The 26,944-nt window shown below is 36.7% G+C and overlaps 1 protein-coding gene across 1 annotated transcript in view; it reads left to right on the plus strand.

The window, feature by feature from the left end:
- LOC124356610 (serine/threonine-protein phosphatase 6 regulatory ankyrin repeat subunit A) overlaps positions 1-24,725 on the plus strand; it is a 124,009-nt gene extending 99,284 nt beyond the window's left edge. Inside the window, 8 exon segments of the mRNA XM_046807714.1 lie at positions 1,319-1,525; positions 2,456-2,587; positions 2,680-2,886; positions 11,151-11,853; positions 16,965-17,176; positions 21,071-21,206; positions 23,270-23,398; positions 24,286-24,725. Of these exon segments, the coding sequence (XP_046663670.1) occupies positions 1,319-1,525; positions 2,456-2,587; positions 2,680-2,886; positions 11,151-11,853; positions 16,965-17,176; positions 21,071-21,206; positions 23,270-23,398; positions 24,286-24,512 (1,953 nt within the window). The 3' untranslated portion in view covers positions 24,513-24,725.
- The last annotated feature ends 2,219 nt before the right edge of the window (positions 24,726-26,944 follow it).

Raw genomic sequence — 26,944 nt, forward strand, 5'->3', positions numbered from 1 at the left:
TTTCTCACACATCACTGTAGTGGGCCTGCTGCTGAGTAGATCAGCTGACCTGCTACACAGTCCTGACCGTCACGGGAAGACTGGGCTACACATCGCTGCCAACCACGGACATTACCAGATGGTGGAGGTGCTGCTCGGGCAAGGCGCAGAGATCAATGCCACTGACAAGGTTAGTTCTTTTTCTCACACATCACTGTAGTGGGCCTGCTGCTGAGTAGATCAGCTGACCTGCTACACAGTCCTGACCGTCACGGGAAGACTGGGCTACACATCGCTGCCAACCACGGACATTACCAGATGGTGGAGGTGCTGCTCGGGCAAGGCGCAGAGATCAATGCCACTGACAAGGTTAGTTCTCTTTCTCACCCATCACTGTAGTGGGCCTGCTGCTGAGTAGATCAGCTGACCTGCTACACAGTCCTGACCGTCATGGGAAGACTGGACTACACATCGCTGCCACCCACGGTCACTATCAGATGGTTGAGGTGCTGCTCGGGCAAGGCGCAGAGATCAATGCCACTGACAAGGTTAGTTCACTTTCTCACACATCACTGTAGTGGGCCTGCTGCTGAGTAGATCAGCTGACCTGCTACACAGTCCTGACCGTCATGGGAAGACTGGACTACACATCGCTGCCACCCACGGTCACTATCAGATGGTGGAGGTGCTGCTCGGGCAAGGCGCAGAGATCAATGCCACTGACAAGGTTAGTTCACTTTCTCACACATCACTGTAGTGGGCCTGCTGCTGAGTAGATCAGCTGACCTGCTACATAGTCCTGACCGTCACGGGAAGACTGGGCTACACATCGCTGCCACTCACAGTGCTATTTTAAATGTGCTATTTTAACAGATTTCATCTATTTTTTCTGGATTATGTTACAACAATAATTAAAATATAGTTTAATATTCATGAATTCAAAGCTCGTGATATTGTATTTTAGCTTATTTTTAATTATTTGTAAACAAAGATGCTATAGGTCCTAGTATTTTTATAGTTAAGATTATAGTTATTGAAATAAATCTCTACCTAGATATTTAAAAAAGTATTTGACAAACTTTTGTCACTAATATAGTAAATATTAAATATTTTTTAATGTTATCAATTTATATATTAGTCTTCTTTATCAAAATAGTACTTGAAAGTTTTGTTTTTGTTGTTTTGTCACTCTAAAGGACTAAATGTTTAATTGTTATTCATATTACATTTTTAAATGCTCTTCAAAGGATTGGAGGAAATGGATCAACCTTTTGACTAGTATAAATTAAAGCTAACAACTCCTTATACAAAAATCTTCTGAGTTATTATGTATAAACAGAATGGCTGGACTCCTCTGCATTGCGCCGCGAGGGCTGGCTGTTTCGATGTAGTGCGTCTTCTCGTGGAGTCTGGTGCCTCTCCCAAGTCTGAAACCAACTACGGATCAGCGCCCATCTGGTTTGCGGCTCAGGAAGGCCACAATGATGTCCTTGAGTATCTCCTGACCAAAGAGCATGACACGTATAACCTCATGGAAGATCGGAGGGTATGTAAAGACGTTTAAGGAGATAAGGGTTTTTACAATTTTTACCTTTTTTACAATTAATTACAATGTGTATACTTGACAGCTTAATTAGTATATCAAATATTAATAATAAAGCAATAGCAGTAATAATAATAGTAGTATTTAAAATAAAATACATGCAATGCAACTAACCATGCTCGATATCTTTGAAAGAGATATATACTCAAGAAGATACAAAATATAAAAAGAGAACATACAATTTTATAACTGGATCGAGTTGAGAACAAATTAAAAATCATTATGATAATTTATGAGACGTTAATGCAATAATATCAATGTAGTGAAAGAGCATGATATAGTGGATTTAAATTGTTATAAAATGTTTGGTATTACAATGAAAGACTAAATAGGCATCATAATATAGACTATAAGACTAAGTAGATATAACGATAATAGACTAAATAGGTATAACAGTATGCTAACTCATAATGTATAACAAGAATAAACTAAGAAGGTGCAACAAACAATAATAATATTTTAAACTCCCAAAAATTTATTGTCAAATGTAATACAACAAAGATAGATAATTGTGTGTGGTGTTTAAAGATCATGCAAGCAAATTATATTATCTATAGATGATGTACGTAGAAGTTTATGTCAAACCTTATGAAAACCATTTTCTTCCCCAATACTGAACTAAAAACAAATATAATCACATTTTGAAAGACAAATTAATTAATTAAGACACAAGATTGGCGAAATTTCTTTTAGTTCATAGTTTTGCACAGTATCTAAAGTAAAAGTTTTTGTAAGAGAGTTCTCCATTGTCATTTAAACAGACCAGTCTTCAACTTAATTACACAACAGCTTAGTTACAATTATATTTGATAATTTCTGAGAAGTCCTGTTCTGAGGAAAGTAGATTTTCATGGAAATTGTATAATGTTCCAGTTTGTCTACAACCTGATGGTCTGCAGCAAGAAAAACAATGACAAGCCAATGCAAGAGTTCATTCTTGTTTCACCAGCTCCAGTCGATACAGCCGCCAAGCTCTCTAGTATTTACATGAATCTGTCTAACAAGGTTGGTGACTACAGGTTTTGGTAATCACTTTTAGAATTTTGTAAACTCCTCTGGTAATTTCGTGTTCATAACATAATCTTGATGACTTGCAGGAGAAAGAGAGAGCGAAAGACTTGATATCGGCAGGTCAGTTCTGTGAAGGAATGGCGACTGAACTGCTAGCACTGGCAGCAGGAGTAGACTCCGCAGGTAGGATTCTGACGGCGACAGACCGACGGAATATGGAGTTCCTCGACGTACTCATAGAGAATGAGCAAAAAGAAGTGATTGCTCACACTGTGGTACAACGATACCTACAGGTAAATTATGCATGAGTGATTTGGTTAACTAAATAACATAATAGATATTACAATTTCAAATTAATCATTATGTATTAAATAAATCAGTTTAACATTCCATTCGTTTAGTTAGAGAAGTAAATTTTGTTTCAACAAAAACTAGAATGTATAAGAAAGATTTTATTTCTTATTACATTAAGCTTCCATATCTTTAGCAACATTATCTCTTGGACCAAAATTATGGAACGCACTGCCAAATAGATTGTGATCACTGCCATTTGGTATTTTCAAAAGACAAATTGGCTTTTTCCTCTTGGAACACTTGTTTTATGAAATGGATGAATTTTTTGGGCTTAATGATGATTTAAACAATTATTGTTGAAATTCTTTTATCTGTGTTATAAAGGGGTTTTTAATTACTTAATATTTTTTTTGTTTTATTAATTTTGTATTTATTTAATGTATTGCTTCTTTTAAAGGTTTGGACGAACTGGAGGATTGCGTTGCTCTTAACATTGAAGTGTACAATGATTGTTTTCAACGTGACAACGTTTGACAAATTGCCATGTGATCTTTACCAGTAATAAATGAGTATCATTAAATAGGACAATATTGTATTTCCAACCGGTTAAAATAAAAAAAGTCTATTCTTAATTGTACGGTCTTTGAGGAAGAGCCGTAACCGCGGTATAGCCGAAATAAAAAACGACTGGTGATGTACCTTGGGGGAGTCTCGTAGAACGGGGTCGTCGAGGTCCTCGGTCAGGGCAGCGGGGAGTCCAGGATCACCAGAAGTCTTGTGTAGGTCTTGTAGATGGAGAGCGGTGGACAACAAGGGGAATGATTCACTCCGAGAGGGAAAATAAAGTAACTATATTGACTTGAAGTACATAAAAACAAAATAGAGCTGTATAAACGTGAAAACTGTTCATGTATTGGGGTGGAATGCGGGCAGCAGCGTGTGTCCAGTACGCCGCCTGCGGAGAGAATAAAGAGCCGCGTCTTCTTATCTTGAAGGGGTTGGAGAAGGGGCTGCGAGTCGGTGACGTCATCTCGGGCCAGTAACAACACCAGCCGTTAACTACGAAATAAATACTGAACATTCCCCCCCCCCAAAAAAGGACATTTTTTGACCCAAGTAAGAAAAAAGAAAACGTTATGATTGAAGAAAATTTACCATTCGTCATGAAACATACCTGAGTCAATTTATCATTAATTAGGAGCTAAATATGAATAGAAAATGGAGTTATATGTACACTAAGGAGATTATGACTAAACATTAGGTAAAACAACCAACTTATTTACAGGACGGGTTACAATACCTGACGGGGTTTTCACTTGGACCACACGAACAATGTTGTCAGAGCTAGGTAACACTTTGATAATCCTACCTAGGGGCCAAGTTAGAGGATCACTATTGTTAGAGTACATTAATACTAGGTCATTTTCCTGTACATTTGTAGTTTGTTCAGTCCATTTTGGGCGTGGGATTTGCGAGTGGAGGTAGTCTTTCTTCCAGCTCTTCCAGAAGTGTTGAGTGGCGCGAGACACTTGTTGCCAACGAGATAGAAGACTGAGTGGCTCGGAAGTGATGTCCTCTTCTGGACGTGACAGCAGAAGATCTCCAGTGAGGAAATGGCCTGGAGTCAAGTAGTTGAAGTCGTCGTCAGGTGATGATGGAAGTGCGCAGAGCGGCCTGGAGTTCAGAACAGCTTCAATGCGGCATAAGAATGTCGAGAATTCTTCTGAAGTGAAGTGGTGGTTTTGTATTATTCTCTTCAGATGATGCTTGGTAGACTTCACTGCAGCTTCCCAGAGACCACCAAAGTTTCGGAGCACAGGGTGGATTGAAGTTCCAATGGATTTCGTTCTTGGCTAAGTGGTCTGAGATCAGTGGCGTGGAGTTCTTGAGTAGAGAATAAACTTCTTGAAGCTGACGAGCAGCACCAATGAAGTTGCGGCCTTGATCAGAATATATGTTGCGGCCTTGATCAGAATATATGTTGCGGCATAAACCTCTTCTAGCAATAAAACGGTCGATTGCGGCTAGACAAGATTCAGTATTGAGAGAGTGGACTAGTTCTAGATGAACAGCCTTGACTGTCATGCATACAAAAAGAGCAATGTAGCATTTAGACAATTTTGCGTTTCTTCTAGTACTTTCTTTAACAAGAAAGGGACCAGCAAAATCCAATCCAACGTTGGTGAAGCATCGCGTTTGCTTGAAGCGAGAGGGGGGCAAGTCTGCCATTAGGGGTTGTGTGGGTTTTGCTTTCATTCTAAAGCAAGTGAGACATCGAAAAATGCGTTTTCGGATGAGATTTCTCGCACCAGGAATCCAGTAGCGGCGTTGAATAAGACATTGAACTATTTTGGGACCACCATGAAGAGAGTACAGGTGATAGTGATCACACAATAGAGTTGCGAAGTGACTTTGAGAAGGAATCAAAACAGGGTGCTTCGAAGACTCAGGCAAGGGAGAAAACTTCAGTCTACCCCCCACCATGAGGGTATCAGATGATAAAAATGGTGTGTGAGTTTTCTTAGCGAAGGAGAGCATGGCTTTCCTTGATTGACTGCTTTTATTTCTGGAGAATAGTGTTGCTTTTGAACGAGTTTTACACATTGAGCAAGGGCTTCGGTTCGTTCATTTACAGATAAAGGACCAAAACGTTTAGCAGACTGTCTGGATCGGATGTTATGAATGAATCTTAGTACATAACTCATTGCATTTTGTAGTTTAGTGAGTGAAGAAAATCGATTTATCCACTGGTACAGATCGTTTGGTGGTATAACGTTAGTTGTTAGTGTATTGCTAAATGGTGTTTTCTTGATCTCAATTACTTCAGAGGAGCTTTTTCCAGGTGATACAGGCCAAGAGGAAATTTCATTTAGTAGAAAAGAGGGGCCATGCCACCAAAGCGGGTGATCAAGTAAGCCAGAGGGCATCAGACCTCTAGTGCCACAATCTGCGGGATTGTTGTCTCCTGAAATGTGACGCCAAACATCAATAGACGTGATTTCCGTTACTTTACAAACACGGTTTGAAACGAAAGTTTCTAGAAGGTGCGGAGGTGTTCTTATCCAACCAAGAACATTCATTGAGTCTGTGAATAAAAAGATATCTGATATCTGTAGTTTGGTGATAAGCTTCTGGTTAGCTTTGACCAGTTGGGAGAGGAGCAACGCTGCGCATAATTCCAAGCGGGGTATCGTTAGTGGTTTGAGTGGAGCAACTTTGGTTTTAGAATGCAATAGACTACATCCGGTAGTTTTGTTTTCACATTCGACTCTTAGATACAATACCGAGCACATGCCTTTCTGAGAAGAGTCTGAAAAACCTATGAGTTGGACGGATATGTACGTACTGAGGATATAGCGAGGGATATTTATTTGTGACATAAGTGGAAGTTCTTTGACAAATTTATCCCAAACAATGGGTAGATGTTTTGGGAGTGGATCGTCCCAGTCTAATTTTCCAACCCATATTTGCTGAAGCAAGTGTTTTAGTGTGAAGATAACTGGACTGATGAAACCGTTGACATCATACACTCGGGCAACTTGAGATAAGACATTTCGTTTGGTCGGAGTTTTATTTACAGGGGCAATAGCGTAGTGAAAACAATCCGTGGAAGGGTCCCATTCAAGTCCTAGTACTTTGATGGAGTGAATGGATCCAAGGGGATGTGGTCTTTCTCTGTGGTCAGAAGGGATGGTGTTGAGAACGGAAACACTTGAACTAGCCCATTTGTGAAGTTCGAAACCACCAGATACGCAGAGTTGATTGAGTTCATCAAACAATTGAAGGGCTGCGTGTTCCGAAGAGGCACCACAGACGATGTCATCGATGTAGCAGGACGAGTTTAGCACTTCTGCAGCAATGGGGTAGTTAGGACCTTCGTCGAGAACTAGTTGCTTCAAAGTTCGAAGGGCGATGAAAGGGCTTGATGAGAGACCAAAAAGTTAATCGTTGAAGTTCCCATTCTTGGACAGGGCCAGAAGGGTCAGAACGCCAAAACAAATGTTGGTATTTGCGGTCAGAAGGAGCAACTTTTATGGCTCGATACATTTGTTTTATATCGCATGTCAGAGCGATGGGGTGCAATCGAAACATAGAGATAACAGTTCCGATGTCGGCTTGGAGCTTGGGTCCAGTCAACAGCAATTTATTAAGAGACTGATTCGTGTCACTTACTTCAGAGGCGTTAAAGACAACTCGAAGAGGTGAAGATGAAGATGATTCTTTTACAACTCCGTGATGTGTGAGGACATATGGAGAGGGCTGAGGGGCGAGACACATGTGACCTAGGTCAACATAGTTTTGTAAATTGTCTGAATAATGAGCCAGATTTCCCGGCTTTCTTTCAAGCCGTCTTTCCTGTTGGAGATACTTGCGAAGAGCTATTTCTTGTGTGGAGCCTAGGTCAGAGGGGACGCCATTTTTGAAGGGTAATGAGGCTACATATCGTCCGGTTTCGTCTCTAGAGATGGTTGATTGATAATGATCTTCACAGAACTGATCAGCGGGACTGAGGGGTTTTGGAAAATTGATTTCTTCCATTTCCCAGAATTGTTCAAGGAGTCGATCAGTGCTTAGAGACGATGAAACAAAGAGAGAGTTTCGTTGGTGAGAAGGTGATTCCATGGGGACATCACCCATGAGAACCCAACCAAATATTGTGTGCAGCGCGGTAGGCTGCCCTTTGATGATGGAAAGTTCATTGGTAAGCATGTCTGTGAAAGCTTGAGCTCCAAAGAGAATGTCAACTTTAGCAGGATGATTAAAGTCAGGGTCTGCTAGAATCAAAGAATTGAATCTCTGCCTTAGAGATTCTGAAAGCGGGGCTGTAGGAAGATTAGATGCTATCTTAGAAATGATAACTGCATCCAACTGTAGTTGGACGTCGCTGTTGTAGCGAGAGGCTATGTTGCAAGTAACGAGGCCTTTTGTGTTTATGCCACATTGTTGACCAATGCCTGAAATGTTAACATTACACCTTTTGATAGGTAGTCGTAAAGTCTGAGCTAATGATTGAGTGACAAAGTTGATTTGACTACCTCCGTCAATGACAGCTCTGCACGTTTGCCAATGACCTAAATCGTCTTGAATGAGTACTTGAGCGGTGCCTAACAAAGCAACATTTCTTGTGTTAGTTCGCTGAGACTGACAGGACAGTGTTTGAACGGGTGCGGTTGTCTGAGGTGTAGGCGCGGCGGCGGAAGCGCCGACTATTGAGGGGGGTGACGCAGGTGTAGAGATGTGAGAGTGAGGTGCGTCTGAGTGGACGGGCGGCGGAGTGGAGACCCGCTTGTCATGGAGTAGAGAGTGATGTTTCTTACTTTTACAAAATCTACAACTCGCATTTGAAGTACACGCAGACACATGGTGTGACCCAAGACATGAAAAACATCGTTTAAATGAGCGCACAGAATTATAACGTTCATGTAAGGGCAAAGCAATAAACTGGTCACAGCGGTAAAGTTGATGGTTATTTTTACACATAGGACACTGAGAGGCAGGGCGACAAGGCGACGAGTTAGTCTTCTCTGAATGTGAAGCACCGTGTTGAGCTGAGAACAACGCCTTGCGGGGAAGGGGTGCGGGTGGTCTTGACGTAACTACACTAGCTTTGTGTGTTTCTTTGGTGAGTTCATAGACGGTACACTGAGCGCGAAGAAACTCCATAAGGTCTTCCAATATAGGAAACTGTTTGGATTTCACTTCTAGTTCAAACGCTTTTCTAGTATTATTGTCTAAGAGGCGTAAAGCTAGTTGCAAGAGCATAAAACCAGACAAGTCACTGATATTTAGACTTTTCAATGCTTGAACATTTATGTGAAACACATCTACGATCTGTCTTAGGCTACTTAGACTAGGGGTCTTTACAGGTTGTTGATCAAGTATTTTATTAAGATAAAAACTAGCTAGGAGGCGTGGATTAGTATAGCGTTCCACTAGAGTGTCATAGGCTAGAGTGTAGTTAGCTGGATCAAAGGGTATGGCTTCAACAATGCACAGAGCAGGGCCTTCCAGTAAGCTTTTTAAATAACTAAACTTTTCAATAGGGGCCATGGAGGTATTGTGAATTAAATTATCATACAGAGATCTGAAGGAATTAAACTGCTCTAACTGTCCACCAAACTTACTTATATCTATTTGCGGAAGCTTAGGTTTTACAAGTGAGGTTTGTGAGAGATCTACATCGACAGTTTTAGTCTTAGTAGCTACAATAACATCATAGGTGGCTTTACATTTATAGTACATGGTATAAAACTGCTTGAAGGCGGAACTAGTATCTACAGTGTCCTTGGGGTCATCTAATTCAAGATTAAGATTATCCATCTGTTCTGAAAGGGCTTCAAAGTCTGAGTACAAAGACTTTAAATTTGAATACCTAGCGACAAAATCATTAGTTTCACCTGGAAGTTCCTTGATTAAATCAAAACACAGCTGTAACCTTTGAAAATACCTTTCTCTCTTTTTCACACATTGTTCTAGTTTTGTAGTAGCCATATTTTTAAACACTAATTAAATACAAAATATGAAAAACACCCTACAGAAGACAGAATCCTTATTTACTAAATTAACCTGCTTACAAACTAATTTAGTAAACCTTGACAAAAATAAAACAAGTAATCTTCAAACAAAACAGTGACACAGAAATAATATTAGATAGTGAGTGATTAAGAAAATAAGAATGATTCCCTCAGTGATAGAAAATTATTAGTTTTAAATAGAAACAGCTGACAGATAAGTTGCTCAAAATAGATAAGAGCGTCCGGTCGGCGGACAGAAATACTCGATCAGCTGAGCGACAATCACATAGCGGCCGATAAGCAGCGCAATCAGTAAACATAACCTGCAGTTCTGTACCTGTCTGTCTGGCTCTATAGTTCAGTTCACGAAACTTAGCTTAAATGCTAATTTTATTTTTAATGCTAATCAGGTTTGTTTCATGAGGCGGTTGAGTTTTGATTTGAACTCAAATTAAATGTTAAACTTAGTGGACTGTTTTTTGCATGAAACTGAAGCGTTCGTATAGGACCAGCTGATCCGGCCCGGAGGACCAAATGTACGGTCTTTGAGGAAGAGCCGTAACCGCGGTATAGCCGAAATAAAAACGACTGGTGATGTACCTTGGGGGAGTCTCGTAGAACGGGGTCGTCGAGGTCCTCGGTCAGGGCAGCGGGGAGTCCAGGATCACCAGAAGTCTTGTGTAGGTCTTGTAGATGGAGAGCGGTGGACAACAAGGGGAATGATTCACTCCGAGAGGGAAAATAAAGTAACTATATTGACTTGAAGTACATAAAAACAAAATAGAGCTGTATAAACGTGAAAACTGTTCATGTATTGGGGTGGAATGCGGGCAGCAGCGTGTGTCCAGTACGCCGCCTGCGGAGAGAATAAAGAGCCGCGTCTTCTTATCTTGAAGGGGTTGGAGAAGGGGCTGCGAGTCGGTGACGTCATCTCGGGCCAGTAACAACACCAGCCGTTAACTACGAAATAAATACTGAACATTAATTATATTCAACATAACATACATGTTTTATTACAGAAATCAATTACGTTTCATTGATATAAAAAAATTTAATATTTTTATACCAATATAGAGTAATAATAAGATAAAATATTCATTTTATTTTTAATTAATTAGTGGCAATACTGGTTAAAAGAACATCTGGTTCTGAATAGAATCGGTCTCTTACATATCGCCTCTTCCTGCAACATGAAGCAGCCACCCTCTGGACACAACCAATTTTTAAAACTTCCTCCGTTACTGGTTTCACCAGATTTCTTCAAATTTGTGGGTTCTGAAAGCTCTGCAGAGTAAATGTAACTTTCATCATCTTGGAGTACTAAAGGAACAATAAAAGTTGTATCGAACAATTTTAGTGCACAGCCTCTGATGCAATTAAATCATAATAAAGATTATATATTTCATCCTAGATGTTCCAAAAATGCATCAAATACACCAATATTGTATCATAAAAAATGTTTTTTGTTTCTAATTGCTAGTTTGAACAAATTTTGAATAGTCAAAGTGAATAACTTTGTTTCATGGTATAAAAGCTTCTATTATGGCTTTCATAAAAGAGTGAGTACCTACTAGTAAAGACCAAGATATCCGGTGCTGTTTACATCCATACTTTTTCTTTATCAATGAACTTAAAACTGTCAAATAACATGTTTTGTTAATGGAGTTATTTATGAAGCTGTAACTAACTAAATTGCAATTCACACGAATGATGTAGATAGACAGTGACAAGAGTCTGTTGGTGTACAGGAACTGTGGCAAGGCAGCCTGGGTTGGGCAGCATGGAAGACCATGCTGTTATTCATCACCTTCATCATATGTCCTCCGGTCTGGATCTACTTCACGCTCTCTCTCGGCCACAAGTACAACAAGATCCCCATCATCAAGTTCATGTCGTACTTGACGTCCCATGTGCACCTCATGATCCTGCTGATGTTGGTGGGCATCACGCCGATCTACCAGGTGGTACGACCCACCCTCAACCCGTACTGGTACGAGTGGACTCTCCTGGTTTGGCTCTCCGGACTGCTGCTGTCCGAACTGACAAACCCGAGTGATAAGAGTGGCCTCGGCTGGATTAAACTGACAGTGTTACTTTTCGGAATATTCGGAGTGGCTTTGCACTTACTGGGTTACCTAATAGAAAGGCTATACTGGCCCACGCTGATGTACCTCAGGAACCAATTGTTTGCCGTTTCGTTTCTACTCGCTTGTGTACAGATTCTAGACTTCTTATCGTTCCACTATCTGTTCGGACCCTGGGCCATCATCATCGGTAATCTGATGAAGGACCTGGCCCGGTTTCTGGCTGTGCTCGGGATATTTATTTTCGGTTTCGCGATGCACATTGTCGCCCTCAACCAACCCTTCAAGAACCAAACGCCGGAAGAGATTCGGGCGGGGCAACACAACCATAAGTACGTCCCTCCCACTTATGGGATCTTCGCTGAGGGTAAGTCAATTTAGATTTTGGTGAATTGTAACTTAGTTTTTACTCTCACTTCGGATGTAAATACAATGCTGCTGCATCTTTACTTTGTGTGATAAAGATTAGCACACTGTACAGTGTACAGTTCATATAGAAGTGGACCCCACAAAATGCTCTATAAAATCATAAAATGACACGTCAACAATACACACAAGTTATTTAAAACTCACTTAGGTGCATTTATTGGTAACTTGATATTGTAATCCAATTATTTTCTAATTCAGACAATGTTTTGCTGTAATCATTGTTTATAAACAATGGTAGGTCTGTAATGTACTAGAAATATTTTATTTTCTCCTTCTAATGTGAAATCATATTATACCATTTGTTCTACTTTTAGAAGGCTGAAAATCTTGTTTATATGTCCTTGGATGAAAATTTTTTATTCTTAACAATTTAATTTGGATAACAAAAATGGTGCCTAAATATTATTTAGCTTATTTTACCTTTATAATTTTAAGTACTACTTAATTTTTATTTTTATTTCACATACTGCAATTTAACAGTGCGGTCCATAATCGTCTTGCAAGTAATTGTATATATCTTGAGAGAATTGTATAAATTTAAGTGTGTCCAACATAAAATCCAAATCTGGCTTTAATAATTGTATACAATTAAGCCGGACTAGGATCTGCACTAACACTGTATACTGCATGATTCTAACACTTGAATTTCAATACTTGATTGAATTAAAAATATAATTTTTCGTTTTGAGACATCTTAGAAAAACAAATATTACTGAGAAAGTGAAATACTTGTCAGAATTGTTAGAACTTAATGTGAATACGGTATTTATTAATTTAAACCCGTCATCATCTAAGTATTTATTTATACAAAACTGTTAAGACTTCTCATGAAATTCAAAAGACATTTGAATTTAAGATTTGCAGCTGTACACGTAGTTTAAAGTTAATATAAACTCAACAATCAACAGTCAAAAATACTGTTGTTCTATTTTATTACTCACAAATATTGGTATGTAATTACATAACTAACTGAATCCTGTGAATTTATACTTACTGTATTTACTATTTTATTACTATGATATGTTTTGTTCAAACTGCACGGTGCATGTGTTGTGTCAAAGTTTATATGAGCATGTACATAATAAATCAGAAATTATAATTACAAAGTAAGTATCTGGAAGAGACAAATTTTATTGGATGGCATTTTATAGTGAAATTTTTAATTTGACTGGCCATAAGTGTACATTTAAAGCCGTATTCCTATGTGTCGCTATTTGTATCACACCTTGGTAATGCATTTTAAGAAATTGTGAATAAATGTAAATAATTAATAAATTATCGAATTTGGTGACATTGAATATTTAAGTCCCAACATATTGTTAACGCATATAACTAAATTTAAAAACTATATATTCCTATATCTATTTACTTTTCAATTTAGAAGGCCTTTCAAAAACAAGGCTGTCTTTATCAAATTCAAATACTTCTCCATATTTTGTGAAGAATCTGTTGAAATAGCTTTGTTGTCAAGGGGCTTCATAAATTAAAATATTCTAAATATGTATTTACTAATTTATTACAGGCTTTTACATTTTGAAAACACTGCTTATAATTCCATTTTCTAAATTCAGATGTCTAAAATTCCTTTAGTTCGGTATCAATGACTTGACACTTCTGTAAAGTAATATTAGATACAGTAGGCCTAGTCTTTGCTCAATTCAGCAGATGCCAATCAAAAGCTGAGTCTTGAGGGATTTGTTTGTTATGATCAGAGAATGTGACCTCAACAACTCCAAAACCCACCTCAACAACTCCAAAAACCCTTGGATCCCGATACAGTGTATTGTACTTGGTATACCAAACGCCGGAAATGCGTGTGGCGCAAGGATGAGGATTGTAAGTTTGCTGTCGGCTTCTAGAATAGTCTTGGTGTCGTACACATCGGAACGGAGGCTGCTGCTCACATTCAGTGTCTAGGATAGGGCTTTCAGTGTTTGCTGCATTCCGTGCAACCTTTCAGCTGATCAGATCATCTAATCCCCTTGAAACTTTGGAAAATTTTAATTTAAATACTGTAACATTTTCTCTTATACATATAGTATAGCAAACAGTATAAGAGATCATGATTAAAACTGGTTTTAAATTTGTAATCAACAAAAAATAATTAAAATTAATTCCACCAACAATTTTAGAAGTTATCACAAATACTGAATTGTATGTAATAAATCAGTGCTTTAATATTATTTAACAGTTTTTATTCACTTTATACTATTTAAACTCATACCTATCGTCACAATTTTAAATTTTTATCTAATAATTTTTGTCTAATAATATTAGTAAAGGCATTTTCCATTTCTACTAAAATAAATCAAAACCGTCTATCAACTCATGTATATGAAATTGATAAAACGTTTCAATAAAATCCTTTTTTTTAGAAAATATAGTCTAGAATGAATAAGTTATGGCATTTAATATTTGTAGTATTTTAACTAAAATTATGGATAGAATTTCCCAGTTAGAAATGTATTACATTAATTTAGTTTGCATTGTGCTTGAAGTTACTTTTTCTATATTTTACATATTTTTACTATTTTTAAATAAAAAATATATAAAACCAAAACAAAATGTTAATTTATTTTTCACCATTGAGAATGAGAATAAACTTGCATCTAAAGATTTATTTCATAATTTGTTTAGGAATAAAATTTGAGTTAACTCACCTCAAAACAAATTAATTCCATGGAGGACTAAATGAAGACAAAGATTTGATTGGCATTTATGAGTTGAGACTTCTGCTGCATTTTGAGCATGTTCTTGAACCTAGTTAGAGCTGATTGTTTTGTTGTTACTCTATTTTGCCTTTAGATTAGAATCAGAATGCTAAAATGTTGGTTGGCTCCTCTATGTGTATTAGTTATTGTTTTTATTTACTGTAATATTCCATACTTTTTAAGAATGTTTAATAGACAGATATCTTGTGTATGCCAAAAATACTTTGCAAAATTCAACTTATACATGTGTTTTATTGCCTTTGATGTATTCAACATTACAAGATAATATATTTAATTGTATAATAAGGAATTAACAACACTTATCTGAAAAATTATTGGTTTAAGCTTTATAAGTCTTTTGTTTGTTTGAAATGGTTATTGCTGTTGTAACATTTTTACTTAAATGAATCATTATAGTGAGTGAAATACTTTACTAATTAACAGTTACTCAGATGCACTGAAATTCCTAACTTTAGGGTAAACACGCACTAGCACAGCCAAGACCAAGACCAGTACTGGTCTGGAACAGCACGACCACAACCTCGACCAAGACCAAGACAGTTTTGTAATGTACTAAAAACAACAGTCAGTCTGAAAATGGATGTCGAAGAAATAGCAGTGGCCATGTATGTGTACCGTAAATATGTGAAAGGTAAAAGAAAACACTGGATACACCCGTTGAGAGCAGAGAGGCCTTTAAAAGGGTACTTCGTTAGTTTTTATGCTAATTTACGTGAGCATGAAGAAGAGTTTTTTTAACTACATGGATGAGTGTTAAAAGTTTTGCCGAACTGTTAGTGAAAATCGCGCCTCACATTGAACCAATGGGGACACTTGGTCGTCTTCGTGAACACGTCATTGAATGTGGGCTTGAAGTATTTCTTTGTAGACTGGTGAGAAGTTCGTAGTTGTTTCCACCAGTATTCATAGGAGGAGCTATTGAAGATCCTTGCTGGTAGATTCTCTGGTCATATCCACCATAAATAAGCTGTGTTTTTTGCCCAAAAAAATCGAAGGCTTCGTGAAGATCCCTCATGATACTTGTTCTAGTCCATCCAATTTTAAAATATGTAATTAAAAAGTTAGAAACATACTTTCTACTTACATAATTCATTCTTCTGTGCCGCTGCTGTACAGACATCGCCACCGAATAGCAATGTTATTTCTTCCCATTTTTCCTTCTTCATTATTCTATTGGCATAATCATCTGATGAAAAATCCCACATTACATTGCCATTTTACAATACTGTCTACTAAACTTGTTCACAAATCACAAACAAATCAATCGCACACACCAACCTCTCTCAACTACTCCTGGTCGCAGACTTGGCCGTAGGCAGTGCGCGCTGTTCTATAACAGCTGATGGAAACCTGGTCGCAACGTCAAGCAGGTCTCGCGCTTGGTCTGTGCGACCAGAGCATACAGCTGTGGTCGTGCGTCTGTCGTGTCTTGGTCTGACTAGTGCGCGTTGCTCCACATCATTTCACGTTGTCCTGGCCGCACGTTCATGGTCTTGGTCTTGGTCTTGGTCTTGGCCGTGCTAGTGCGCGTTTACCCTTAGCAGTAAAAATAAAGCATGTTTTGCTGTTTCTTCATTAGTTTAAAGTCATTAATTTTAGTATATAATAATATTTAAAATCTAACTCTTATTATTACCAGCATTATAAATATTGGTTACTAGTTGACTGTTATTGTTACTCAGTCAACTATTACTGACGTCTCTCCCAAGACAGTATTAAATATTGATGTGTTAAAAGAGAAAGTGATATAAGTAGGTTCAGATTAGGTTGTATGAAAGTTAGAGTAAAACCTTTATGAACACTCACCAGATCTGACCTTACGTTTGGGTACTATTTCGAGGGATGTTTCGAGCCACCGAAATCCGCACTGGTGGCCAGAGGTGTTTCCAATCGGAACTCTCCTTACTTCAGATCACATCCCAGATCACCCAACGTGATCTGATATCAGAAAAAGTTGGACAATGTGCAATGTGATCTGAGGTCGTGAAAGGTTCAGATCAAGTGAGCGCTCGTAAAGCTTAACCTTAACTTTTAGTATTTATAATAACTACATATGTATTTACCTACTTATATAGCTTTAAAAAAATATTATATAGGGAGAGAACGGCCTCCGGATAATAGCAAAGTACCGAGAAATTATACCAAACTGAGTTGGCAAAACTGCAGGTAAAATTTTAATTATGAATCGATTTAAAATTTAGTGTTTCATTGTGACTATTTACCTCCCCATTGTAAAGTGTTAATCTTGTTCATTTAAACTAAAACGAGAGCATTTCTGTGTACAATTACTTTGAAGTAATACACAGTTGTGTTGCAGTAAGGTTAAACCCAATGTCAGCACTGGAGTTCTTGTTCTTCGCGGTTTTTGGCCAGACAACCCCGGACAACCTCAAGGTCAAGGACACCTCACAGCCTGAGTGGACTCTGTACCTTTTCAAGTTTGTGTTCGGGATCTACATGTTGGTCTCGGTGGTAGTGCTCATCAACCTGCTCATCGCTATGATGAGCGATACCTATCAGAGGATACAGGTAAAATGCGCTTTAATACCGTAAATTTTGTCTAGTCATACTTATCTAGCCTCCACTGCAGTTGTTAGAGTGATGTGTGGCCTGGGTAGTCGTGACAGTTGTCGGGCAGTGTTCACTAATGAAAACCTTTTGACAATAAATAAAACACAATAAATACCGATGTTTTTTAGTTTTATTTATTGTGTTATAAATTTATGACATAATTTGCTAATTAAAAAAAGTCAGTGAAAACACATTGGTTAGTAGAGTGAAACGCTGCCAACCGCATCAGAATACGACGATCCAGTCAGAAATGGCAGCGCATAATGTACTTCACAATGTGTACCTAAAACAACCCGCCATTTCTGATTGAATAAACCTTTTGAGATGCGGTTTGCGGCATTCAACTCTAATAAATGAGCTCTTTCAAATGAGGTATCACTCGACCCATGCTTCAATTTAAGATTTTCATGTTTTCCTCTGATGGCCGTCCCCCCATGGTTGGCATGTCATGGTAATAGCAAGGAAAAATAGTTTACATAGCCATATGACACTGTGCAAAGTTTATAGATGTTATCTCCTATGGTTTTTGAAATATTAAGCCGTACCCATACTTTTCAAACACCCTGTATACATGGCAAGAAAACGAGCACAGTAAAAGTTCAAATGAAATATGTTCCATAATTTTTTATGTTTTGTCAAAAAGTGACCTGAGTTCGTTTAAGACAATTCGATTGTACGCTGATGGTTGTGGAGGGCAGAATCGTAATTCTATAACGGTGAATATGTTAAGCTACTTTTTGTTGAACATTGCCCCTGTTAATATCAAGAATATTGAACTTATATTCCCTGTACCTGGCCACTCTTTCATTCCTTCTGATAGAGTGTTTGGTCGGAATGAGAAGACACTTCGAAAGATACCAACCATCACTAATCCAAAAACCTACATTGACCTATTTGCTGAGCATGGTACAGTACGCATATTAGGTGTAGACTGTTCAGTTTATAACTGGAAAGAAACTGCTGCTGAATATTTAAAACCATTGAAAGCATGACATTTTAAATTTAGTCTTGTTAAGAGATTTGTTTTCAGCAGAAACATTCAACGGAACAGGGTGTTGGTCAAAGGGGAGAGGAGCTACAACTCCGATTGTGAAAACCCCAAGTGTTTGACAAAACCTGGTAAATCTATTAAAGTTATAGTTTTGTCAGCAGTCACAAAAGGAGTTCCAATCAAAAAGGCAAAATTAATAGACAGCGCCAAATTACTAAAAAAACATTTTGGTGATGATTGGGATCAAATAGAAGACCTTCAGTTCTTCAAAAGTTTGATGATGGAAAACGAGGGAATCACAGAAGAGGAAGTACCAGATGTGGAGGAGTATTGTGAAGGTCACCAAGCCCAAGAACATGATTTTGTAGTTTAGTAGACTACAAATTAGTTCTACCAGTGGGACTTTCCTCAATTTGTTTTAACAGTTGTCATCAGTTTGTTTTATTTTGTAGTAACTAGTAAGGTTGATCTTCTTAAAGATGACAAAAGGTTTTACTGCCCTTCATTGTACTTTTACGTGTTTGATGTATAATAAAAACAATATATAAATAACCATTCTTTTATATTTCACCATACTCCCAGTAATGGTAAATTAAAAGAATAGCCCCTAAGTTAGTCAAAATCACAACATTTAATTTGTTTTAAGTGTTTTATGTTAGCCAAATTAAAACGTGTCATGACATAACTAACTTTATCCTAACACCATCTTTCCAAAACTAACTTTATCCATTGGTGCCAGGGCAAAACTAACATTATCCAAACTTTAATGTTAATTTTGGAAAACAATAGACATCTAAAATGAAAAAAGGTTTACACTATTTTATGAAAACATGTATCCTTCACCTGAAGAACACCCAAAAATAACATTTTATTGTAAAGTTATTAAATTAAACGTTTTTATTGTTTCCTGACATATTTCAGGAATTGGATTATGTAAGTTTTGGAATGGACCGCCTCATATGTCTTTGAACAATAAATATTTTGATTTAGCATCAGTTCTTCCATAAATCTGATTTTGCGGTCAAAATGTTTCCGTAGCCACAATGCAGGAAAGTGCTAGAAAATGGCATGTAATATTAACTATGATACAGAAGATCATCAAAAGGGAAATGAAAGAGAAGTAGAATAGGACAAGAAATATGCAGGTGCTGGTGCCCCTCGCTGAGCTGTAGTAATGCAAATAAGTAGTTCTTGCTCAGTTTGAGAAAGTGAAGGAGGAGGTGGATTTTTAGTGAGGACACCACATAACTCTTTAAAACCATGTCAAGAAGAATACAAAGCAAGAATAATGGTACCCAAAGAGAATCCAAAGGGATTTTTCCCCTCTTCCTGCAGGAAAAAATCTGTTTCATTGGTATACTACAAAATCGTGGTCATATTAAATTAAATCTACTAAATTCAGTGTTTGAATGCACAAGATTTTTGGTCTCTTGATATTCATTAGTACGTAAATCAGACTTGTAACAGTTAAAATACAAAATTAACGCGTCATCTATGTAAAAATGTTTAATCAACATGAATAAATGTGTACAACAGAAATAGTCAAATAAGACATTTTGTCAATCCTGCATACAGTCATGATTTGGCACCTAGTACTGTTGTACCACGTATCTAGTAACCCGTTCCCGAAATTAAAAATGTTCTTTGTAGGAAAACACTCCAAAATGATGAAGAGCTGATGTATGCAATCGTTCATTTACTTCAGACAGAACATGTTTTTCAACCATTTGCTGAAATGGATAGGGCCAGAATCACCCTGCCAGTCATTAGTAGCATCTGAGTATAAGACCACCCAATATAAACAAACTTAATTTCAGAAGGTATGAAAGTGCCTTCTTAACCAAAGTACTTGTGTAGGAAAGTAGAGGAAATGTTTAATATTTCTAAAATATGTAATATCTGAGACTATAAATCTTTGGTAATATTGATCTAAATACATTTAAGTTTCATTTTTTTCTATAACCATTTGGAAATTTACAGGGGGAAGATGTTATCATTACCCTGTGTAACATTGTATTGTTCTATAATTAAGTGATACTGCATAGCCTTTTTTCTAGAATGGCTCTCTTGGGTGCTGTTGCAGTAACTTTTAATACTTTTTTTGAAATTTATTTTTGACAATGTAAGGATTGTGAAGGAAACAGGATTTTTCCGGACATTTGCCATCATTCACTGAAACAAAAAAGATCAGTAACACTACATTTCGAGATCTGCAATCTGACCTCTTCCTCAGGTAAATAACTAACCTAATACATAATTACAAACTAGGTTTAAATAAACAAATCATACCAAAGCGTTGTGACACGTCCAAGTCAGGAATCACAACCACCATGTTGTGTGTCAACTTCACTAACTCTAAAACATGCACTTAATAAAAAACTATACACAACACTAATCAAAACTGAACTACAGAATACAGGTCACTATACAGTCGTAGGTGGTTGGTAGACGAATGAAGAACGCTTTGTCATCTATCAACTTTTGACCTTAGTACGTAACTCAAAACCAACGCTGTACACTAACAATCAATTTCAATTCTGGTTACCCCAGAACACACTGTGTCTTCTTTTGTGTTGTAAACATCATACTCGCAATTGGTGCCAGCCGTGACAATCACATTAGCGGACTACCATTGCACAGCTGTTCCACTCATGCCAAGGTCAAAGTTTCCTCCCATGCTACAAGGAAAATAAAACTTGGTTATTTCAACTTCAACTTGACGTTTAAATGGCTTAGTTATCTTGAATAATTTTTAAATAACCTCAGCAATTTAAAAGCTCAGCATTTTTTTTGGAGTCCTTGTACTATATAGTTTAGAAACTGAAGAATGTTGTAACATGTTTGCTCATTCTTGCCCTCAGGCCCAGTCAGACATTGAGTGGAAGTATGGTCTGGCAAAGCTGATCAGAAACATGCACAGGACCACTACCACACCTTCCCCCATCAACCTCATCACCACATGGCTCATGTACCTGCTCAGGATATGTAAACACAAGAGTAAGTGGCTTTAGTCGTTCTTATTTATAGATATAGCCTGTGGTAGTGTTTTTTGTGTGTTGCCACTCTAAAATGGTATTTAGGGTAGAAATCGTGGAAGCAAGAAACGATAGGTTGAGGCCACTCATAACCACAATACCATTTTCTTTTGGTTCTCACACTTCCCACACCTGAATGAGTTACATGCAATTCCGGACCCACACATCTCTGATCAATTTCTTGTTCCATCAAGTTCACTTTAGTTTGTACAGCTTCCTAGGGAGACCGTACTGCATTGGCTGCTTTGTTATTTTATACTTCTGTACATTTTGAATTATCGCTATCTTATAACCTTACAAGATATCTAAACACTTGCAAAGACAGGCATTGTTGTAAATGATGTGAGAATTCTAAAAGAACTTATTTGTTTTGTTCTACATTGCATAATAACTGAGATATAACCCTTTTCTTTCCAAACTTTGAAAGGCCACCATCTCAACCAGATTTCTTGCCATTGCCAACCTTCCTAACGCTGACTGGACAAACCTCAATAGGATAATTTGTAGCCATTGAGCAATTTATACTAGATTTAATATAGTGAATGGTTCGTAGTACATATAAATAATATATTTGTTCATTCGCAACTTCGGCAAAGTAACACAGCCCCAATCTCTCTTTAATATACTATTCAGCTACATGCACAAACAACATGTTTGCCTAAAACTGTTGAGATTAAATGCAAAGCATCATGCACATTCAACACTGCTTGCCCCAAAACGAAATTAATGTAGATTATACTCTAGTTTGCAGTATAAAAACAACAAAAAACTCAATCATTTTGATCTTGCAAACTTAAACCAAGGTTAGAAAAGCTTTATCAAGAAAAGAGACGGTAATAAAAATTGCTCAAAAAATTTAAATTCTCAAGCTGTGTTTACACAGGCAAGAATATTCAAAAATGTATCCGACAGTAAAAATTGCCAGTCTAAATGGGAACAAAAGCTCTCGCAACCAGTGCTGGACAGTTGTAAACGACAGTTACAGAGTAGTGTTGGACAGTAAAACTGTCTAGTGGAAACAGATTCGTACCAAGAGTGGTATAACATCTAGTGTCTGACAGGTTTTTGAGAGAACTTTAAGAATGGTGTCAGACACTAAAATTTCAATTATAAACATTGTTGAGGTATTACTGTTGTATATGAACATGGTTTGCATTGACTGTCCCAACAACTACCGACACCTTGCAATAATACTCATGATAAACATTTCTTATTCCTGTTCACATTATGCAACAGCAGTTGTGCAAGTTCTCGTTGCAACTTGCCAGTGTAAATCTACCTTAAGACTATTAAAAAAACAGATACCACATTGAAGGTTTTCCAAGTTTTGGCGAGATGAGAGGAAAATCACGCAGATAAGTTGTGTTTATTACACTTTTATACGGAATGACAACACAAAACAGCTTTTTCTCCTACTAAATTTCTGTACTGTTAATCTGAAAAAATAAAAATCCATATTTTTGAAAAAGGGGTTTGTAAGATTTTCATGAAAACAATTCAATTAAAACTAAAATCGTATTTTGAGTTAATTTTGTTTACACGTTTGAGAGATCAAACTGATTTATCAAGTGGGGTGGATACCCATGTTTTGACATATCTCTTTTAGTCTTAAGGTGGAGACGTAATGCTTCCCACAAAACCACCTATATTTATTATTAATTCATTTAAACTCATAATGTTAAAAAATATGATCATACAAGGACGTAGCCAGCAAGGTGGTCCAAGGGGTCTGGACCCCCCAAATTTTTATTTCTTCAATTACTAGTATGTGCTACTGTAAGATCCTTCTCAACAAAGAAACAGATCAAGGACTTTTTAAGGAACAAAATGGGGCCTTGCTTTCTGTCCACTACAGGAAAATATCTGTTTTCTGAACTCCCAAAAATTTGTTCTGGCTATGTTCTTGTGACCATAAGTGGAAAAGCTATATTTTAAATCTAAATAAGTAGGAAATCACAATTGCTTTGCAAGCCCTACAAGAATATCTTTGGTTGATATGTTGACATTGTTCTTTCTCTGATACAGTGATGCAGAGGAAGAGGCCAAGTCTGGTACAGATGATGGGGCTGCAGTCACGGTCAAGGGTCAGTGCTCGCACCAAGATGGGGGCAAAGTGGCTGGCAAAGGTCAAAAAGGGCCAAGTTGCTCCTAAAGGTGAGTAACAAAATTGGTGTAGCCATTGTTAACAGATATGGAGGAAAAGTAGTTGTTTTAAAACAGTAACTATTCTTGTACACTAGTCAAGATAATGGTGAAGAGGGAGGAGTAACAGATTTTTATAAAGTTACAATGTACAAAAGTATTTTAAATAGGATTGTAGGAAAGTATAACTTATAGAACAGAAAGATATATTAAGAAGGTTGTCAAGGTTTCTGTCTAGTATAATTTACAAACGTCAGACATTTTTATAAATTTCTGTTTATCTCAAAGCAATATTTACAACTTTTAGCTACAATATATTACGTATGAATGTTAACTTTAATTACATACAGAAATGAAATATTAATGTTTGTTTTCCTATAATAAACGTTTTTGTCTAACATTTAACCTTTGAACAGTCAAAACAATTTAACTCAGATTTAAAAATGAATCCTCTTTGAATTTGGAAATAGCTCCTTTGTAAAATATTTACAACTTTTTAGCAATCATATACTGGATTTAAAAATGTACATACTAATATCTTTTATCTAGCAGAGATTAAAAAAAAACTAAAATCTTTAAACTGACACGAAGTTAGACTAACTGGATACAGTACTTCTAATATTGATACAGTATGGTCATTTCTGGCTGGTTTATGCCTTCCAGTTGAACCCACAGTGGGCACAGCAAAAACCGATGTGTCACTTAAATCTAGGCAACCTTATGGATGTCCAGGAGCGGCACATCACTAACCACAAATAATGACATTCTTAGGCACAAGGGTAATGTAATAGGTCTAGTATACTGCGGGAGATGACTGTTGGAGTTGGTGGGGTTTGTTCCCAGTTACTACTCAACAGTTTAAATCTTATGAAAAATATTGACACAAGTTTCGATTACAGAATCGGTGGCACTGAGTGTGGTGCACCTGAGTCCTCTCGGCTCGCAACTGAGCTTCAGCAATTCAGCAACTCGCATTGAGAACATCACAGACTGGGAGGTGATCGCTAACAAGTACCGAGCTCTCATCGGGGACCTGAACGAATCCAACCAGACTTCGGGAGACAACGGGGACCAGGCCACGACGTCAGCCGACTCCACCTCTCCCCCACCACCCGCTCAGAGCTGAGCTATGAACAATCAAACTGTACCCTAGCAATAATGTTACTGTTTAGTGTGTTTTGTACTGTCTGTAGAATTTTATAAAACGCTGTTTTACATGTGCCACTTTTAGAAACTGAAACTCTTCTTTTGTACTGAGCAAACACTACGAAGCATTTAAATTTTCTTATCTGGTTGGAATATTGAAATAAACATTAATCTTTTCATGATATTCAATTTTAGAAATACTCGAACTTTAATGTCGAAAATTTGTAACAGATTTATTTTTTGGACTACAAAACACAACAGTTATAACGTACTATAAAGTCTGTAGCAACAATCACCAAAATTTTATTATCTTTAAAACAAACGTAAATCTAAAATATTACAATATAAAAATCAACATAATCTTCTATATTATGTTTTATCCATCCAGGCAGTCTTGGAAAAGATCTTGTCAACTTCTAACTGACATAGTGATATATTTATAATGTTACAAAAGATTAACATTTAATTTTGAACACAATTGGTTCAAGATCGATTTGTCAATCTCGAACAACAGTCTTGTGGACAAAATAAAAGCGTTGAACTTTACCTACTCTTTACTGTAGGAAACGTGTTTTTGTACTAACATTTTTTACCATTTTAAATAAAACTTTGCATTATTTAGATGGTTGAAAAATAAATATTATGCTTCCTATTGATATGACAGTGACATTATTACTATTTAGTTTTCCGGTTGTACTAGAGAAATAAGACAACAAAGATTTGATCATTCAATTTAAATACCAAAACTTACAATCTTTTAATGTTGTATCTTTGGAACCTCTCATATTGTCTCTTTGACAAAAGAAAAATATGAATTATACAGTTTAGTATAAATTTCTTGAAATTCTCTTTATTGAATAATCATTTCCTGCTATGCTGTACATGTTTAAGTATAGAGAATGTTTTGGTATATTAATAACTTGTGAGAGATTATACCTACTTTTTGTACACGAGAGTAATGTTAAGGCAGTTTACTCATTTATTACTCATTATTTTCTTTCAATGGAAATCTTCTTAAGCAATCTGTATATAGTTTGACTAATCTGTCTAAATAATCTGTAAATAAGATTCTGTCCAAATATACAAGTACAGTACAATCTGAAATATAATTTAATAATAAAAAATAAAGTAAAACAGGAACTCGCCTGTATGCAAATTGCTGCATATAGTTTTAAAAGTGTATAAATAAAATATCGGTATAGTATCAGTAAAATATAAAATTAAAAGGGATTTTGTATATAGTAGCATTTTGGTAATTCGAGTTTTGCTGGTTGGAACTTCCATGTAATTCGAGGTACTGTGTGGTAAAAGAAAAAAATATAGAGCAATAAATAACACTTGTAAACAGCGTCTTCAACATGCAAACCCTGTGTAAGAATCACGAGGATGGCAAGCTGATCATTAGGACGCATAGTTTGTTATGTGACGAAGAAATTGTGCACGAGATTGTACCTGCAATGAATCAAAGAGAAGGCTATGCAGCGCTAGATGCAGCGTTACGCTACTTAAAACAAGCAGAAGCAACTGCAGCCGATATTATATTACTTCGACGCTGGCGGGATATCGCTGCTAGCATTGCAATGTGGTTAAAAAAAAACTATTCGAAATTTTTTAAGCAAAATCTCTTTTATACTTTCATTTTACTTTAATAAAATGTAATAACTCATTACTTAACCTACAAAACAGGGGTTTGAATTAAAAACCCCCTTTTCTCACAATGCTTCATGTAATTCGAACTTTTCATTATTTTCGAGGTAGACTCGGTCCCTTCTACCACAAATTACCGTGAATAGTGTACTTAAAAAATTGTGTCTAATGAAAGAACAATACACCAAATGGAACTTGAATTTGCTGTAAGTGAGTGATTATACTCATAGCTTTAAATGTTCTACTCGTGGAATTTTGCCAAACTGGGTGCAAGAGTGTAAACAGTTTTAATAATTTTTTAAAAAAGTGTGCAAAAGACCAACAGACATCATGGTTAAGTGGAACAAATTGGAAGATAACCACAAGCTCCCAAGCTGCTAATATTGTTAATCACAAAAAAATTTACCAAATTCAAAAAAGGACGGTAAACTGTAATAGGTGGAAACTCTCACATGTTAACTATCTTCTTTAAAAACTATTATAAGTTATTTTAATGGATAAATAAGAATATTATATGTACAAATAAAATTTGTCTTTAGGAGTAAATCTGTACTTATAATTATTGAAGTAAGACTTGTTATTACTAAAATACAAGAAAACTATTATCTACAATCAAAACAAATTAACTGCCTCAAAGTAATCTAACTTCAGGAAAGAATAATTTTGAAAATATTTATGTTCTATTTTGATTAATTTGAGAATAATCTGCTATTTTCTATATTTTTTTAGATTAAATATGTTTCAATGTTAGAATACTCCAAAGAA

The sequence above is a fragment of the Homalodisca vitripennis genome, chromosome 3 (assembly GCF_021130785.1).
Source record: "Homalodisca vitripennis isolate AUS2020 chromosome 3, UT_GWSS_2.1, whole genome shotgun sequence".
Lineage (NCBI taxonomy): Eukaryota > Metazoa > Arthropoda > Insecta > Hemiptera > Cicadellidae > Homalodisca > Homalodisca vitripennis.